Source organism: Ostrinia furnacalis, unplaced genomic scaffold (assembly GCF_004193835.3).
Source record: "Ostrinia furnacalis isolate ACB-3 unplaced genomic scaffold, ASM419383v2 OfSCF1803, whole genome shotgun sequence".
Lineage (NCBI taxonomy): Eukaryota > Metazoa > Arthropoda > Insecta > Lepidoptera > Crambidae > Ostrinia > Ostrinia furnacalis.
The window spans coordinates 236,010-255,009 of NW_021132042.1; the positions used below are offsets into that span (position 1 = coordinate 236,010).

The 19,000-nt window shown below is 34.6% G+C and overlaps 1 protein-coding gene across 1 annotated transcript in view; it reads left to right on the top strand.

Annotated features, from left to right (window-relative positions):
* The first annotated feature begins 1,941 nt into the window (after positions 1 to 1,941).
* LOC114353745 (uncharacterized) overlaps positions 1,942 to 19,000 on the top strand; it is a 32,174-nt gene continuing 15,115 nt past the window's right edge. Inside the window, exon 1 of the mRNA XM_028305838.1 lies at positions 1,942 to 1,951. Within this exon, the coding sequence (XP_028161639.1) occupies positions 1,942 to 1,951 (10 nt within the window). The remainder of the gene's footprint in view (positions 1,952 to 19,000) is intronic.

Here is a 19,000-nt window from a genome sequence, read left to right on the forward strand (position 1 = left end):
CTCATATAAAACCAAAATACACCAACCATTATCTACACTGTTTTAAATATGTTAATTATTTAGGTAGTAATTAACGTGTTTTGTCACAAATACCGCTAAAGTCTTTTAAAAGCCTTGAGCCTGCATCTAATTTGCAATGATAAAGTATTCCGCTTTCGGTGGGCCTTTTAAAATTAATTTACTGAATTAAGCGTGGAGATGACTGTACCGAATTATAATTAAGGTCATCTCCAGTTCCGGAGTAATGTAATGATTCTTTTTCCTTCGATAATACATTTTTGATTGAGGCAAAAAGTGAAGATCTTATGATTGGTAGATCGGCCTCGAAAAGTTTTGAGGTATCGACTCTACCTATCTTTCTGTTATCTTTTACGCAGATAAGCGTACCATCCCTATATTGTTGACATTCCACCAGCTCGCTTTTTTTTATCACCAGGACCTCACGAGTAGTCGCAGTAACTGGATCGCGCTGCGCGAGTTCGCGCACTCCTGGCACACAATCAGGCGAAGTTATGAGAAGAAGTGATGACATTTATCAACGATAGCAGCCCGACGCGAAGTACCGTATTTGTGGTGTCAAGCCCCAGAAGGGGGAGAATTGACTATGAGAAGGGACATGGATCAGATAAATTTGTAGGGAGTCAAGCAAAGCGCCCGGGGAAAAGAGCCCAGAGCAAGTACCCGCGCGCTCTCCCGAGATTCGGTTCGTACGCCGTGAGGCAGGAAGAACCATGGGTGGTGGTGGGTTATTCCACCAGCTCGCACTAAGCGTTTCGACGACTCTTTTATAATGCGAACAGCTAGGGACTGGAATTCGTTGCCTGCTGCTGTCTTTCCCGAAGACTATAATCCGGGCCATTTCAAGGCGAGAGTGAAAGGCACATACAGGGCAGATATGTACCATCCTAGACTGCATCCCACTTAACATCAGGTGCGATTGTGGTCAAATACCTGCCTTGTTATGCATAAAAAAATAGACCACCAAATTTCTTCAACCTGATAAAGGTAGCGGGAAGGCGCTGGATGCAGGCCGCTACCAACCGTGCGATGTGGAAGTCATTGGGGGAGGCCTATGTTCAGCAGTGGACGTCCTGTGGCTGAAATGATGATGATGATGATGAAATTTCTTCAAACCTTTATACAATTTATGAAGGGCAAGTGTGTAAGTCACTTTTTTAATATACCTATATTCCACACACATAAATAAAACCAAATTCTATCATGATCACCGATCGTAAAGAACAAAGTTCAAACGTTTATTTAGTATGAACAAGATAGAGCAAAAGTTGATTTAAATATAGATGAGCGTATTGTATTAAGTTTCATGAATATTGTATTCGTATGAGATATACTTAATTTTAAATACACCAAACAACAAAATGATTTTTTGATTTGAATTTGAGTAGATGTGACTGCATTGACAAATAGTTTGACTAATTTAATTTGCTAAGTAATCAATTACTTTGAATCATAATATGGGGTGGTTGACTTCTAGCATATCTTGAATGCCATATCAAAATGCGTACGTAATTAGAATCTAAACAATTGAGTAAGCAAACTTATTAAATCAATATACATTGTACATTGACAATAGCACGAGTGGAGAATTCGTCGATGCTGCCTAAACTACTTTTTATTTTATTTATTTATTCATAAATTGCAATTTAATAAATAGTTACCTTAAGAAACTTAAAACTAGTCTAAGATACTTATGTACTATGTACACCCGGTTGGGTACAGCAATCCACTCTAATACAATATAAAATATTATAAAATATTATAAGTACCTACTTTCAAACTTATATTAAACAGTACTTACTATTTTATTATACAATGATATAATAATGTGGATTGATACTTTCGGGGTTATAATACTGTTTCACTGATACATGGTAGAGATTCATACAAATAATACCATCTAAGCCTGCACAAAAGATCGCAATGGCGCGAGGTGAGGTGTGCTCCTATATGTATAAGATAAGCCTGCTGAAAATCGGCGCCTTTTTCAGTTAGATCTACATATTATTATATTCGAGATCTACATATTATCTGTCAGGTAACTAGGTTCGTAACAAATTATATCAGCAGGTGAGGAACAAGATATAAACCTTTTTACAGACAAAAAGTAGACAACAAAATTGATATGGAATATTACTCTTTATTGAGTCATAAATCAATTATCTGCATCCATGTTATTGTATTGTTGTGTCTCGTAGGTAAGTTATTAGGTATAGGTTACGTCATACCGACTATTAAAGTTCATTAAAATTATCTTTAGAACCCTATCAGGTGTAAGTAAAGTTCTTATTTCTTTACAGACACTGATAGCTGGAAAATCCCCGATATTATTTACTCACCATTTTAAACGTAACGTTTTTATGTGCATTTTCAGTTAAAATCGAAGTGCAAATTAGTCTCTACATAAAGAGACATATAATGGCGTTATAAAAGTAGACTTTGTACTACCTAAAATAGAAGACTCATATAATGAGATTTCCACTTTAGTCATTCAGTAAGAAGTTTTAAGTACCTAAAATTGGTCACATATTAGACGTAATGTGTACCAAGAAATTTGTAATTGATTTACCATTTAGGGAGTAACAAAAAACTGTTGTTATTGTATACTTTTATCCTTATTGTGAACATTTTTTTACATGAGACTAAGGTTACTTTGTCTATATTTACGGTACCGTAATACCTACTCTATCTTCGAAGCTATCTTCTTAGATCGGCATTCATATCATCATCATCATCATTTCAGCCATAGGACGTCACGTCCCAATGATTTACATCTTGATCGGTTGGTAGTGGCCTGCGTGCAGCGCCTTCTTGCTACCTTTATGATGTCGTCGGTCCACCTTGTGGGTGAACGTCCTACGCTGCGTTTTGCAGTACGCGGCCTCCAATCAAGATCTTTGCTGCTCCATCGGCTGTCAATCGGCCGGCGTTCATATCATCTATATATATAAAAGAAAGTCGTGTTAGTTACTTCGCTTATAACTCAAGAACGGCTGAACCGATTTAGCTGAAAATTGTCAGGGAGGTAGTTTAGAGCCAGGAGAAGGACATAGGATACTTTTTATCCCGTTNCGTTCTGTATGATATTGGGGCGTCTGTGCCACAGGGATCTGTGCTCGGTCCTGTGCTATATTCTATATACACAGCGGACCTACCATGCAATACAGATGTAGTAACAGCGACATATGCAGATGACACCGCATGTCTTGCAAGTCATAAAGATCCGGCTTTGGCATCAGAAAAACTACAAAATCACCTGTATGAAATTGACGAATGGCTGGAAAAGTGGAGAATAAAGCCAAATGTTACTAAATCTCTACAAATAACGTTCACACTCCGCAAAGGAGACTGCCCAGCTGTAACGTTACGGGGGCAACAACTGCCTACAGAAAATTGTGTAAGATACCTGGGACTCCATCTAGACCGGAGGTTAACCTGGGCAACCCATATAAAAACAAAGAGAAAAGAAGCAGATTTACAATTTAAGAAGTTCTACTGGCTGATTGGGAGACAATCATCCCTCAGTTTAAACAACAAAATGCTGGTCTANGTCTGCTTATTTATTGCCATTAAGGCGAAACAAAGTTCGCCGGGTCAGCTAGTTAGTTATATTGTAAAGTACTGAATCAAATCATAATATCTAAGAGTCGTCTCAATTTCTACTTGAGAATTCTCTTATTTTTATTTCTTTACCCCTTTGATCATCCCAAGTTTAAGTTCTTCACTTGTTTCCTTCAATAAGACAGCTGTATTAGTACACGACAAACAGCCAAGTGGGTATTAATTTTAACTTGGGCCTGTTTGGGTTGTTTTGTGCCCCAGAGGTCAAAGTTTATAATTGTAATACTGAAATGTTAATCAGAAACTCTGAGCCAATCCCCAAGTTTGATAAGCAAATATGCATTAGTATTGTCGGATGGTGCGTGAGCGGGAGTGTCTATGGACGCAGCGAGTCAACAACATAGCTTGGTACCATAGAGATCTGAGATGCCAACTAATGCGCCGAGTTCGAAACCCAGTGTCGCATTTGAAATTCACACACACAAAGTAATCAAAATAAAAACAATACGTCGCGAACAGTGTATATCATGCACACATCGCATTTAGAGCTACTATTCGTTCGCATACCATGGCACGTATCTTCCCTATAAGTGCCTATTCACTTTCGCCTTGAAAAGGCCCGGATTATAATGTTCTGGAAAGACAGACAGCATATTAACATGCACATTTTTAATATAGGTCTTTTAATTTGGTGTTGGGGGCGTTGGGGCTTTTGGCAAGATGCCGTATTAAAGGCACTTAAATCGTGCCTAAACAACATTCAACAATCAATTATGTTAAGTACGTGCTAAACAGTAGATGCGATTATGCGACTTTATCTTAACTGGCCAGCGATAAAGAACTACTGATTCGTAGCTTACTGTAGTGGAAACACTACTTTGCAGCAAAAACTTAATTAAACAAAAACATATCAGGTGAGATGATTCCTCGTTGTGGATAAAAAAAAATGAAGAGTCATTTCTTTTTTATGACGTAAAATAAGCCAGGGATTTATTTACATTACCCTTTCACTGTGCAAAAACGAGACACAATAGCAAAACAATTGACCGCACCGTGACCCACATGCAGTTCACTGCTCTGTCAATGTAAATCTTCAGGGCAACCTCGCTCCGTCATAGTTCGCATTTTAAGTAGAGTGCAAAAGCAATAAAATAAGTATCATTTTGGCCTCATAATTATTATTATAGGTATAGCATCTGTAAATGTGTGCTTACCAGGTTTCTTCTTTGTTACTTTCGCTCAATTTCAATAAATGAGCTGTTTCCTCTAGCATAATTTTTATTTTACCATGCCACCTTGCTAAAGCTGCAGGATTGTATACTCCCTAAGTGAAATTATTACCAAGAACATTACTTCACTACATAAAAATATGATTAACTAAGAGCTTCTTGAAGAGTGATTTGTCATTTCAAGGTTACCGCTTGGTGCTCGCTTCAAGGGTAGACCCACCCTAAGGACTTGTATTAAAGCCTGCTTACAGACTTGACGATCTTAGTTTGTTTTTACTTTGTGATTTAGACAATGTAAAGTAATAATCCTCTCTAAAACTAGTAGTTAGTTTACATTCTCAATTTTAGTTTCATTTTGTCATTATAATAGTCGTAGAACTAATTTCAGCACTAGACTCAAACTTTACAAGCTTTATTGCTAGAATTTCAATCGAGTTTTGAACTACGTTTAATGTACGTAATGTATATGAGTCATGCTAATGTTTATGTCAACGTGAAATTGCGAACTCTGTCAGTTTATAATATAACGCGTTAGATTGTAAATCACAGTGGGTTAGGTTAGGTTAGATTGTAATTTAACTACGTCAGATTATAATCTGACGAAATTCACAATTTTACGGTGACATTTATATCGTATTCTAGCTGATTTCTTAATTCAATTTACAGTATCAAAATAGTATCAAGACGTGTGTTATATTAGCACATTTTATTTTTGTAAGCAGCCTCAGAAAATATTAATAGAATTTTCCACAGAAATCAGCTAATGCGTATGCGTAATTTATTGCATCATTTTAACTTAAATATACGCTTGCGGCTCTACCTGTGTTATGATTGTGTTGTGAACCTTATTAAGAATATCCTCGTTCTAAACGAGCCCTTTAAATTGTGATAAAAAAATCTGCTATCCTCAGGCAAAGGTGCAACGAAATAAATTAGTTCTCAGATTGAATTGGTAAATATGACGTCATAAGTTGTTATTGCTATAAAAAGTAGAATTGCTTGCGTTAGCCTAATTCATAATCAAATAATAGATCAACAACAAAAGTAAAATGGTAATTCCGAAGAAACGAAACGTCCGCGCGATTTAAATTTGTACAACGCCATCTATTTGCAACTAATCGAAACCAAGGCACCCAGTACTCGAGTCTACAATATCAGCTGGCCACTTGCCCAATAAACCAGCGTACTCCAGTTTCCAACTGGAATTTGCATAAAGTAGCATTCCAGTCGCACGGGATTATCCAAACTCTGCTGGCCACCAGGATATGTAAATCATGGACAGGTAGCGCAACTTTGGAAAATTATCAACTTATTCGTTTTCCATTACTAATACAAGAGTAACTTTTGCTCGTGGATTCACATGAGAATTTTCGTGCCGTACATTTTGCCTAACAGCTAATATGGTTTGATGGTTCGCGTACCAGCTGAGGTTGTGGTTTTAGTCCCATGAGGGGTTAATTAAATTCAACTTCGAAATGTTCGAAATCTGCCCATAATTTATTAATATTTATAATCCCTCAGAATGTACAGTTAGGTACCTACGAGTAAATAGTGAGGAAAAGGTAATGAGTAAAAGGAATATCAAACTAACTGAAAACTCTGCCATACCATAAGCATTAAGTTAATAAAATTAGTTGCATAAAACAAACATCGAAACATTTCGGCTTTATTTATTTATTTATTTATTTACACTTTTGCACATACAACTGTACAGTGGCGGACTTAATGCCAGGTGGCATTATCTGCCAGTCAACCACAGGTCAAGTAGAGAGACTAAGGCGGTGCAATAAATATGATGTTTAATTAATATACTTACATAGCATTAGATAAAATAAATAACATAAGAATACATATTAATATAATAGACATACACCTACATACATAAACATAATAATAATATTGGCGTACCTACACAAAACACATGTCGGAGATAAGAAAAAAGTTTTAGTCTTTAAAATAATTGCGCAGAGCCTTTTTAATTTATGCACTCCTATTGTAAGTTTTTTTTTAGCGAGCTTGATTTGAATTCTTACTCGGTAGAATCTGACTCAACATCGTCTTAACAATAAGGAAAAGATTCGTAAAAATTAGGACTGCCGATCCCTCTTCATGCCGGGCAAGCAAGCACAATTTATTTTTACTTGAAGAGAACAAAATCATAGATACTTTCGCTTACCTACCTACCTATAAGAAGAAGAAACCAACTACAAAGCCCTGCTTATCCTTGTATGCGTTCCAGAAATCAAGCAATCTATAAGCATTCCACATTGGCTTGTCTTAAGCAAGTTTGCTTATTTTAGACTGCATTTCACATCTTGAGAGACAAACTTAAATAAAGCAAAAACATAAGCATTTATAACAATGATACCACGATGAACAATCCCTGCTTAACGAAAGCCGAACAAAAGATTGCGATCTAAGAACGATTTTTAGATTCAGTAATCTAGAAAACTAGAATGAACCTAACTGAATGTCAGAAGTTTGAAGACTATTCATGGAAAATAAATTAAAAAGGTTCTGTATCTGCTTCTACGTGTTTTCTTCTCCTTCCAGCTCTATATTATTGGACGTAGGTAAGTACTGGAATTTCCTGTGAACTTCAGTATAGTTAAATGCCTAACTAGGCGTATCATAATATCAAACTACGTGATTCATACTTGCATTGCAATGCGTTTGGTTTAGTGCGAGGTTTACGTGTCCTGTGTGTCATCTTAGCACTACGTGATGCGCAATCGCATGATATTATTTTTCATAGGAGTCTGAGTTGTCAGCTACTTTAATTTGGAATTTAAAAGCTATGAAAACAGATAGACTTTTAAATACGGGACTATTTCCATCTCTCGTTCCCATCGCTGCAACTCCTGTGTAGCCACGATCCACAGCTTCACAGCCAATAAAAACCCAACCAGTAAAGGTCAACTTTGTCCCGGGGAACAGTTCAACTGTAGACCCGCAAAGAAATTAGAGGAACAACCAATTCAAATGGTACAATTTTTTTTATCACAGAATATAGTCTTCCAGACACCCCAGGGAGAGGAACATTTATTTGAAATAATTAAACCATTATGGTGAATTGGTGAAGAATACAAAAACCCAATGCTTAATCATAATATTTAATAATATTTTTAGCTAAGGGTTTATGATCATAAATACCTATAAACAAAACAACAAGTATGCAATATTAAAACATGGCATGGCATCTGTTTTTAAATGTTATTTTTATGTAATGACGTAAGGTATTTGAAAACTTCAACATTCCTTTTATTAGTGTGGTGCAGTGTTGAAAAACGATTCTGCAGGCTTACTTTACAAAACTAATTACAAACCATGACAATTAGTCGGATAGGTAACTCTACCAACGAAAAAGGATTATTCCACATTGTTCATCTGGGTGAAGAAAGTGGTATTTTTAGTGACCTCATTTCACCTGCAAAGTCAGCAACAAACTGATGGCGGCTTGCGGCCTTCAATGCCTTCAATGTCTTCAAAAACGGGACTGTTGAATGTACATAAATCAAGCAATGTAGTGTTGTTCTCAGATAGGCTAGGAGTTGGTTATGGCCCCATATTAAAAAAAAAATTAGATTGTAAAATAATAAATAACTGTATGCCAGACGCATCTTATTGTCAATTAATGAATGGCATAAAAAATAGTAAACAATTACACAGTAATTCTATTTTTTTTAATTATAATGTTAGGAAACATACAGAATATAAATAGGAAAAATATTCTACATAATTTTTCCATGCTGCCCAGCCTTAATGATANTCTACACTAATATTATAAAGAGGAAAACTTTGTTTGTTTGTTTGGTTGTAATTAATAGGCTCAAAAACTACAGGACTGTTTTTAAAAATTATCTCACCATTCGAAAGCTACATTATCCGCGAGTAACATAGGCTAAATTTTATTTTGGAAAAAAATAGTGTTCAGAGGTCCACGCGCGCGAAGCCGCGGGCGGAAAGCTAGTTAATAATAAATTCTTATTGACAGGCAGCTCTTTACACCTGCCTCAAAGTATAAAATTAAAAGTTGCTACATTGTTAGCTTATAATATTAACTGTGTTATTAACACAAAACAAGTAAATTCAACTTTTGATATTATTAGTAGAAATACTAATATTTCTGTGACAACCTCTGATTTAAACTGAGAGGGACGACAACAGACAGGTCTATTAAAGGATTTAATATTGTTCATCAAAAAGACAATGCCGGAAATTGGCGTCTTTTTTTTTTCGCGCGGCCATCGACTANTAATTAAAGTATAATGATGTCTAATTGAAATATAATCATTTATTTCAATTTTGTTTCAGTTTGAAAATATGCTGACGATAATTATTATTATTCTGTATAATGATTTATTTTCTTTTTTTTAATTCTGTTTTGAAACACAAAATAAGCATCGCAATTTTTTTCGATCAGCGTAAATTAAAATCGAGTTAACATTCCCGTAGGCAGTTATGTTAGAATTGGCAGCGCTTCGCATCTGTATTCTGAGCGCACTTTGGTATCGGGCAAGAAGCGCGGGCGCGCGGCGGGAGGCGCGTTGTCTCGCTCTAATGCTCAAGGTCGTTCGGCCATGTAATCGCCTTAAGCCGTTTACCGATGACTTGTACAGAATTAAAGCAATTAAATTGTTATATCGTATCGGTCATTACTAGAGCACAACAGCGACAAATTAATAAAAATAAAAATATCACGGATCTGACAAACCAGAACTCTACGATTTCAAGGCCTGATCAACCTAAAATTGTAGAAATTCTGAAAAAACCTTCTAATGGAATAGAACTTATTATTTGTTCAACAAAAAATGAGTTAGATTTGATGAATTTTAAAAATGATGATAGTATAATTAAAAGCCAATCAGGCAATTGTATTTATGTGACCTCTAAATGTTGTATTATTTACCTATTTTCTCGATCGTCATCTACTTTCAAAGTGCTGACGAGAGAATTAGTGTTATTATGTAAACTAGTGTTATTCTTTGTAAGAAAAAGATCCGAATAAATTCTGTTAAATGTAAATTTGATGACTGGGCTACAACTGGCATTCACAAGAGTAGAAATAAAATGTATGAATTATATAGTCTTAAAGCCGATACGCAAGATCTGAGTGTTATAGAATATGTCAAAAATTACTCAAAAATATTTAAAAGGGTTTGTTTGGCTGCTAAATCAAATCATCTTCGAAACATGATTTTAAATTCTAATAATAAAGCTAAGGCTACGTGGAACATAATAAATAAACAAACATGTAAAAATAAATCGAAGGATAACACTTTTTCACTGAAAATCGGAAACGAAATTATAAATTCCGATACAGAAGTTGCAACCACATTTGAGACATTATTCTCCAATATTGCGTCTGAAACAACTAAAGAACTGAATTCATCACCAGTTCTTGCAGAGTCTCTTTTAAAATCTAATGTCACCGAGTGCCAGTGTCTGCTCCAGTTCAGGCATATATAGAGCAATTTACTAGAAAGAGTGATTTACACAAGTTCAATACAAGAAACAAAAATAAACTTGCCGTTCCAAATTTCAGACTGCACAAGATTGGTAATTCATTTATGGGGAAATGTATTAAACTTTTCAATAAATTACCACAAACTGTTGTAGAATTGCCCATTCATAAATTTAAAGCACATATCAAAAGCACCTTAATGAAAAAGGGCTACTATAAAGTTGATGATTATATAAAGGATAAAAATGTTTGGAATGTTTAACTACCTAGCTCGCATTAATACTTATGACTATAATTTGTATATTTTAAAGACTGTAAAACCTTGAAAAGGAGGCTGACAATAGTGACTGAGTTTCTTGCGCTGCTTCTTCTCTGCACTGGCCCATTTATTGTCCCGAAGCAGTGGTAGGGTTAATATTGGGACGTGTAAAAGCGCTTTTTTAAAGCCTATTTGCAAAAATAAATGAATTTTATGAATTTTTTAATTTTTATTTTTATGATATCGAGTTTTCTAAGATACTTTTTTTCTAAACCGAATAGTTTGCGTGACAGACGCTTCCAAAGTGGAAAAAAGTTGGTCCCCCCCCTCTAACTTCTAAAATAAGAAAATGAAAAATCTAAAAAAACCTATGATGTACATTACTATAAAAACTACCAACGAAAATTGTTTTGAAAGAGATCTAGTGAGTAGTTTTTTTAATACCTCGTAAATCGTAAACCGCTTATTACCGCGTAATCTTTCATACTAATAACTTCAATAAAAAATAATAATTTTAATTTCATAAATCAATGGTACGAACCCTCAGTGCGCGAGTCCGACTCGCACTTGGCCTATTTTTTCATCATTTCTTTCATTCTAAAGTGTTGTTATGACTAGGTGTTAAAATTTGGTCGCATTATAATGGCGCATAAGTCAGAATACGAATAGGTAAATACAGGGTGTCCCGAAATAAGCACACTGGAAGTACGGAGTGAAGCGGAATTAACATTGGTAAATTATAAATTAATAAGAAATTACATCACGGTTCACGGTGCACTACACTGACACAAACTGTGTATGTGAAGCTTACAATGTGACTGTGTCATGACTATAGAAAAGAATGACAACAAGCTAATAAATAAACAATAGACGGTTGTGCCCTTGACAAAACAACAATATAGTTATACTAAGTAATGTTTACTTCTCTGATTGATTTATCGTATCTATAAAAGAACTAAGGGCATGGCAATAAAAACGAGTTCGCCCTACTACAGAAGACATTAACAAAATTGTAACCAACGAAATAACTTGGAAACAAGTTTCGTTGTAATTTTTTTTTACATTATATTGATGTTCTCCCCGATATCTAAAGATGTAATTATAATAATCCTTTGAATATCTGCAAAAGATTGATCGCTGTATTTTATTGGATTTTAGTCGTTACAAATTGGTGAATATTGTTGGTTTTGATTTTACACTAAAAATGGCATATAACTTGCTTGCTACATACCTACATATTTTATTTATTTATTTATTTCCACACATTTACACTATCTTTACAGTACCTATGTACTTATTTTTATACAATCAATAAATTGACTTTATTTTATCAAAATCGATAATAGAGATAATTTAATAATAATTATTCTGAACTATTTTAGTATTTTTTACCTAAAAGGTTTAGTCTATCGAACTCCATAATTTATGAATAAATGTCACTTATATTCTGTACAACATCCATTAAGTAACTTTCAAAATAGAGGGTAAATACTCGTAAGCAAAGGAAAATATAAATACTTTCGTATTATCGGATTCGGACCATTATCCCCAACATGTGTTACCGCTAATACCAGCATAACCCACATTTTAAATGGAGCTTGTAATGCGACAACAAAACTAATTATAGACACGTACAAAAACCGAAACCAATTTGATTTGCTTTCAGATAGGACCCAACTTCTTTTGGCCGTACAAAAGAAATAAATCCGTATTCCTTACGGATATTAGCGAGGCTTAATGAAATAATACGAACAAGTGAAATTACCTTCTCGTCGCCGACCCATTCTCGTGTTGACCGGTCTACATAACAATGTCGTGTTATGTCGTTAGTTGGAGCTAGAGTTGGCCCTTCATCTATGTAACGAGCGGAGCGTTTGCGAGAATCGTGAAGTGTGAACTCGTACTTGAGATTTAAGTCTAGGTTCTTTATTACGGTTACGATTTCAGATCAAAGTAAATTTTGGCAATTTAATTGAATAGCTTTTATGGATGACACCCGTATCTATGAAGTTGGTTTGCACAGGGATATGTAGGGTACAACAAGCAATTTTGAATATAATATTTTTTCGGGTGGTGTTATGGTTCAATATTTGACTCTTGCTTCAAAAATACATATTTCTAAAATCTTGTTTACATTTTTTTAGCATGATTTCTTTATTATATAACTTTTCCCAATTGTTAATTAAAAACATGATTTACACGCACCCCATCAAATATTTTTAATATTATTTAAATTTTCTGAGAAATTAGATCCGCTCATCGCTCTGTTCTTACCACTGCGCATACCCTAAAGATTGATTTTGATTCCTTTGATATTTCTCGTTTGTGGAAAATCCTCTGTTTACTTAGATTAGATGCTTAAATTTTCTTCTCATCATGGGTCATGGGCCATGATGAGAAAAAATATAAAATCCTCTAAAATACACTTAAGTTAATTTCTGCATCAAACAGTTAATATTTTAACAGTTAGACACATCCTAACAAACGGTAAGTAATTATTAAACGCTTACGTCTGATAAAAAAGACTGGCGATAAAAAGTGGTTTATGCTAAATTTTTAACTTTGACTGTATTATATTAGTCGCTTAAATCCTCAAATATAAAAAAAAACAAAAGCATAAAAATTAACTTTTTTTAACGTTTGCTCTAATGGAGCTTTTTTCTCATACTCTTTCTGCCCTGCCAGCGTTTTGAGACCATTTGGCAAGCTGAGAAGAAGCAGTATAACAGTCCAAATCTATTATTTTCTGGTAATATTATTCTTAACATACACCTTATATGTCTTCAAAGTTAGCGTAACAGGAAACTCCGCGAAACTCCCACAATATGCATGAGGTTTCATTTCTGACCGAAATTGTTATAGCAACAGCACATCAGACTAAAATATTAAAATAGAACTTATTACAACGGACATAACATGTTACAACGCTTAGCTTGAGTTTGTACGTCGAATACTACACCCAGCATCCGACTTCGACTTCTAACATAAACTCAATTTTATACAAATTTTTCGTTATCAGAACAGCGAAACACCACAATGTCAATATTTCAATTTGACGTGTTCATCTTTCACATAATATGTATTCACACACATTTACATTTTCGTGAATAATTAATTACATAAGAGGTTACAGTTAGTAAACAGTGATCCATAATTTATTTTTAATTTACTATTGAATTGGCTATTATCTGGTCATTCCCGTTCTCCTACTCATTGTTCTTATCTAGCAATAAACTTGTAAACTTCTCTCATTTCTTCTTCGATTCGATCGATGGTGGCACGTGTGGTCTCCAAAGTACGGAATAATTGATTTTTTCAGTTCATTCAGCAATCTCTACAATGTCCTCCTAACCCAATTGGGAATACACAAAGTGATTGTACATTAAGTGAGTTCCACTTGGGAATTCAACTCAGAACTACTTAGTAAAGTTCTCTAAACTGAACCACGGAAATGGTTTGATGTTTACTTGTCTTTTTTACCTTTGTAATTCCTGCCCTATTTGTGAATTCTCTAATACAGTATTTTTTACCTGACGGTATCTACTTATTTTTATTGACAAATAAATAGAAAACAAGCGGATTCTTGAACGAAATCTAACCCTAGAAGATTAGTGTAATACTTGCTAAGTAGACTTTACGTTACATACTTACCGTTCTGTCGTAGAAAACCCCGTTTATTTTGAAATATACAACAATATTCTATGCTTAACAAACATTTGCTGGTTATTTGTTTTGTCAGTTTATTTTTTATTTTTCATTAGCTAAGCAATAACATTCTGAATTATGTTAACAAAGGCCCGAAATAAGTCTTACCTACTCCGCTTCATAAAAAATAGTACACAAAGTCCGTTGTACTTTGATTTTTAAGAATATTGATTTGATTTCTATGAATAAGCTCTTAAAAGTATAATATTTTTTCCTGGTAAAGCTAACGAAAAAATGTTTAACACAGATACCTTTTGTTCAGCGACCGGAGAGTAAACTCCAAAAATAAAATTTCTGCAAATTACAAAAACCGAGATATACTTGTTTTGCTGAGCGATTCGGAGGATTTATTAAGTATTTTCTTTAAAAGCCTCGCTACGAAATCTCCGACCCGCATTTTTCGGTGTGGGTCGTATGTCGTCTGTAATATTGTGTGATATGTCATACATTCGTACCGGGTACTTTGTATGCTGTTTGAGTTGAGTATCGCAGCTTGGGTCTATCACGCTTATATGTTGTGCATTGTATTTGGATGCTGCAATATTCAAGATGTCTTTCGATTCGAATTTGTATACTCTTTCGAAGTTGAGGACTATTGTACCAATAGCATTCCTCTAGATACCGAAACTCTGAGTTGACTTTCAATATTTTTAAGATGGTATGTAGGTAATAATGATAGGTCCAGCTATTAGATATAAATTACCTATGTGTCTAAATTCTACTTTATGTTAAAGTTATTTAAATTCAATCTAAAATGATAACAATCTTTAGAGATTGTTCTATACAATATCTAGAATACCTTCAAACTAACATGGCAAATATACCAGCCGGAATTCAACGCGGCTACAGAAGGGTCGGACTATTTATAATATTTGAAAGGCTATGGAGCACGTCACATTGAAATATCACTTTCGTATCGACCATATTCTAAATATGAACCAGCAGGCTCATTCTAGTTTTGTAAAAAACTTTATTCCAGACCAGATAGGTTACGGTTAATGTGATAAATTGAAAATTATGAATAATCGCCGGTTATTATGAATAATTACCGCATGATTTGGTAAATGTGATTAATATGAGATCATTTATGTGTGTATAAACATTTATCACTTTGACCGTAACATATCCATTATTTTGTTAAATGCTTAGAGATGACGATGTATGTACGCTTGTCTCTTACAAAACTGAATATTATTAGGTATCCGGTAGGAAACTTTAAATAACAGCGACGATTCGTTACTGTGAAATATACCAACTGTTAGTACAAGATCTGCTGAAATATGGACTTTCTCAGAAAAAGTCAAATGCAACGCAAATCTAGCTTAGTAAAAGTCTAGTTACAGTTACTCTGAAGTTCAAACAAGAAATAATTCTGTTCCTTCTTGTTTTGTACCCCACAGGACCCCGCCGGAATCCCCTTTGATTTATCCCGTTATGTGACCAAATTTCTGGCCCACGCTTTGTGAACACCAAACTATGTTTACACTGAACTTACTCGTACCATGAAGTCGGTGAGCCGGCGACTCGTGAGTTTGTGTTGTATAAAATTTAAATAGAACTTTGAGCTGTAAACTTTGTCTTACAAAATGTTAGTTGAGTCTTTGACATGAGCTATTCGTGCTTTGACACGAAAATAATGCGGGGAAATGAAAATGATGAAGTTTTATGCAATGTCAATCATGTTGTTTGGAGATTTGGATTGATTTATGAATTTTATAGAAATCAACCCATGGACTGTATTGTCCTAGAGATGAAGATACCATTCAATAAGAGATGACCTCTTCAATGTAATAACTTTAAAGATTATACATCTATACTTATAATAAATCTGTAGAGAGGTCAATTCTGTACATGAAATATATTTTCAAAATAACTATCAGGGGGTGATTAGTGATCGATACTGATGCCAAAAATGCAATCAGTAAAATTTTTGTCTGTCTGTCTGTCTGTCTGTCTGTCTGTCTGTCTGTCTGTATGTTCCTTATAGAAACAAAAACTACTCGACGGATTTTAACGAAACTTGGTACAATTATTCTTCATACTCCTGGGCAGGTTATAGGATACTTAGGAATTCCCACGGGAACGGGAATTAGCGGGAAAATCCTTTTGTATGAAAAATCTAAACCGCTTAAGTTAGACGCTTGAAATTTGGCATGCAGGTACCTTAGTAAACTTAAAGCTTAGTTACAACAGGATATTGCAAAATTCCCACGGGAACGGGAGTTAGCAGGAAAAAACATTTGTATGAAAAAATCTAAACCGCGTAAGATAGACGCTTGAAATTTGGCATGCAGGTACCTTAGTAAACTTAAAGCTTAGTTACAACAGGATATTGCAAAATTCCCACGGGAACGGGAGTTAGCGGGAAAGAACATTTGTATGTAAAAATCTAAACCGCGTAAGATAGACTCTTGAAATTTGGCATGCAGGTATCTTAGTAAACTTAAAGCTTAGTTACAACAGGATATTGCAAAATTCCCACGGGAACGGGAGTTAGCGGGAAAGAACATTTGTATGTAAAAATCTAAACCGCGTAAGATAGACTCTTGAAATTTGGCATGCAGGTATCTTAGTAAACTTAAAGCTTAGTTACAACAGGATATTGCAAAATTCCCACGGGAACGGGAGTTAGCGGGAAAGAACATTTGTATGTAAAAATCTAAACCGCGTAAGATAGACTCTTGAAATTTGGCATGCAGGTATCTTAGTAAACTTAAAGCTTAGTTACAACAGGATATTGCAAAATTCCCACGGGAACGGGAGTTAGCGGGAAAGAACATTTGTATGTAAAAATCTAAACCGCGTAAGATAGACTCTTGAAATTTGGCATGCAGGTATCTTAGTAAACTTAAAGCTTAGTTACAACAGGATATTGCAAAATTCCCACGGGAACGGGAGTTAGCGGGAAAAAAAATTGTATGAAAAAATCTGAACCGCGTAAGATAGATGAAGGGGGGGTAAAACGAGATCCACGCGTACGAAGTCGCGGGCGGCCGCTAGTAATACATATAGTAACGTCGCAGAAATCAAATCAATGATGGATAATCTTTTCAAAATTTTTTCCTACAGTCAAATGATACTGTTCTCAATTATTTCTTGTCCTTCTCTAAGACAACACTCTACAATTTATGTATGTACCAGGTCGAAAGATCTAGATTTTCACTCTCTCTTTCATTTTCTCTACACTCTACATAATTCACAAATATTATAATAGTTTTTTTTAATAAAGCAGACCTACTTAAAAAGTTTAATTGGTTCACATCTCAAGTCAGTTCCAAATATTGAAATCGCTTTGATGAAAATTCCATCACTCCATTACGTCACAAAGAGGCTCATTGTTGTGTCTGGAATATTAACCTTCCAACAGAGCTACTAATTTGGTATTGATATGCTAAACAGCCCATGTAGACTTCTATATCCAATTTGTCAAATGGATTCTGAATTTTATTCCGTTTGCATTTAGTAATTGAAGTAAATGGCTGTTACTTAGTTAGACTTGTTTAAAATTTATTCCACGTTGAAATACTTCTTTAAAGATTTATAGGATTAGTTTCAATGTTTTTTAAGAATAGAAGTAATGAGATTTATTAGTATATGTATACTTCTCCTAAAATGAATTATTATTCTTTATTGAATCCTATCAATCATCATTACTAATGTAATGTTCTAAATAACGAAGACATTGAATTGTGTGAGTGATATAATATCACTTACTTTCGCAAATTGAAAAAAGGTTTTTCATATTCTGTTTTATCGTAGGTACACGTATACTCGTACGATTGCTTCCTTTTATAATAATGGCTAAGGGCCCAATCTTTTTCAATTGTTTTACTGTTATCTCGTTTGTGGACAGTCAATTGTTTAACCTCTTACCTACGGGAGGCACCTATAGTTGCCAAGTCAAAAGTCACTTCTCAATACGGGTGGCATCTATTGTTATTTTAGCAAAGCCAATACTAAATCACGGTTTACGACAAAAAAACAATAAAATTGCAAATTAAGTGTAAAATGCGCTTGTAATTATGAAACTACATTAGTTGCAAAATATAATATTTTAAGTTTCAATACCGCAAGCCTCATACTTTTTAAAATATCTTGATGTAAAGTGGAGCAAACAATTTTATAGGTTAAAATACCCCGTATTGAGAGGCGACTTTGGTTTCCAAGGGCCCCGTAGGTAAAGGGTTAAAACTGCAAGAGTATTGCGAATTCATGACCACTGTAAAACCGTGCCGTACCCACACAGAATCCGAAATTTAACCCAAAAATATTTTTGCACCGTTCCCGGTTCCTACCTCAGAGACACAGTACCAATTTTAGTAGCGCGTTGCCGGAACCGTACCTACGCTCCGTTCGGTTTTGGGTACGCTTCAAAATATTGTTTTCGCATAGAAATGTACATTTACTAAGAAATACTCGTATAATTGTAAAGTTGAAAGTCACTTCGTGGAACTGATTCTCGGTTAAAGCGTAAATTGGGGATATTTGTATTTTAAATACGTACCTAGTTTTAAAAAGATATCTTAAATGAGTTAATATTATGATATGCACCCTACATCCTGCAATTCTGAGTAGTATTTCGTTCTGAAGTGTGTACATAGGAATAACTTCCGATTATTTATAAAATAATTTCATTTTACACCATACTTATTGTTATTCAGCATATTGCTGGAGATGATCGATTTTCATGGTTGAAAAATAAAAATCGTTCTTCAAATTAAAAAAAAATAGAATTTCTATGGGTAGGAGAACCACTTAAGCTTC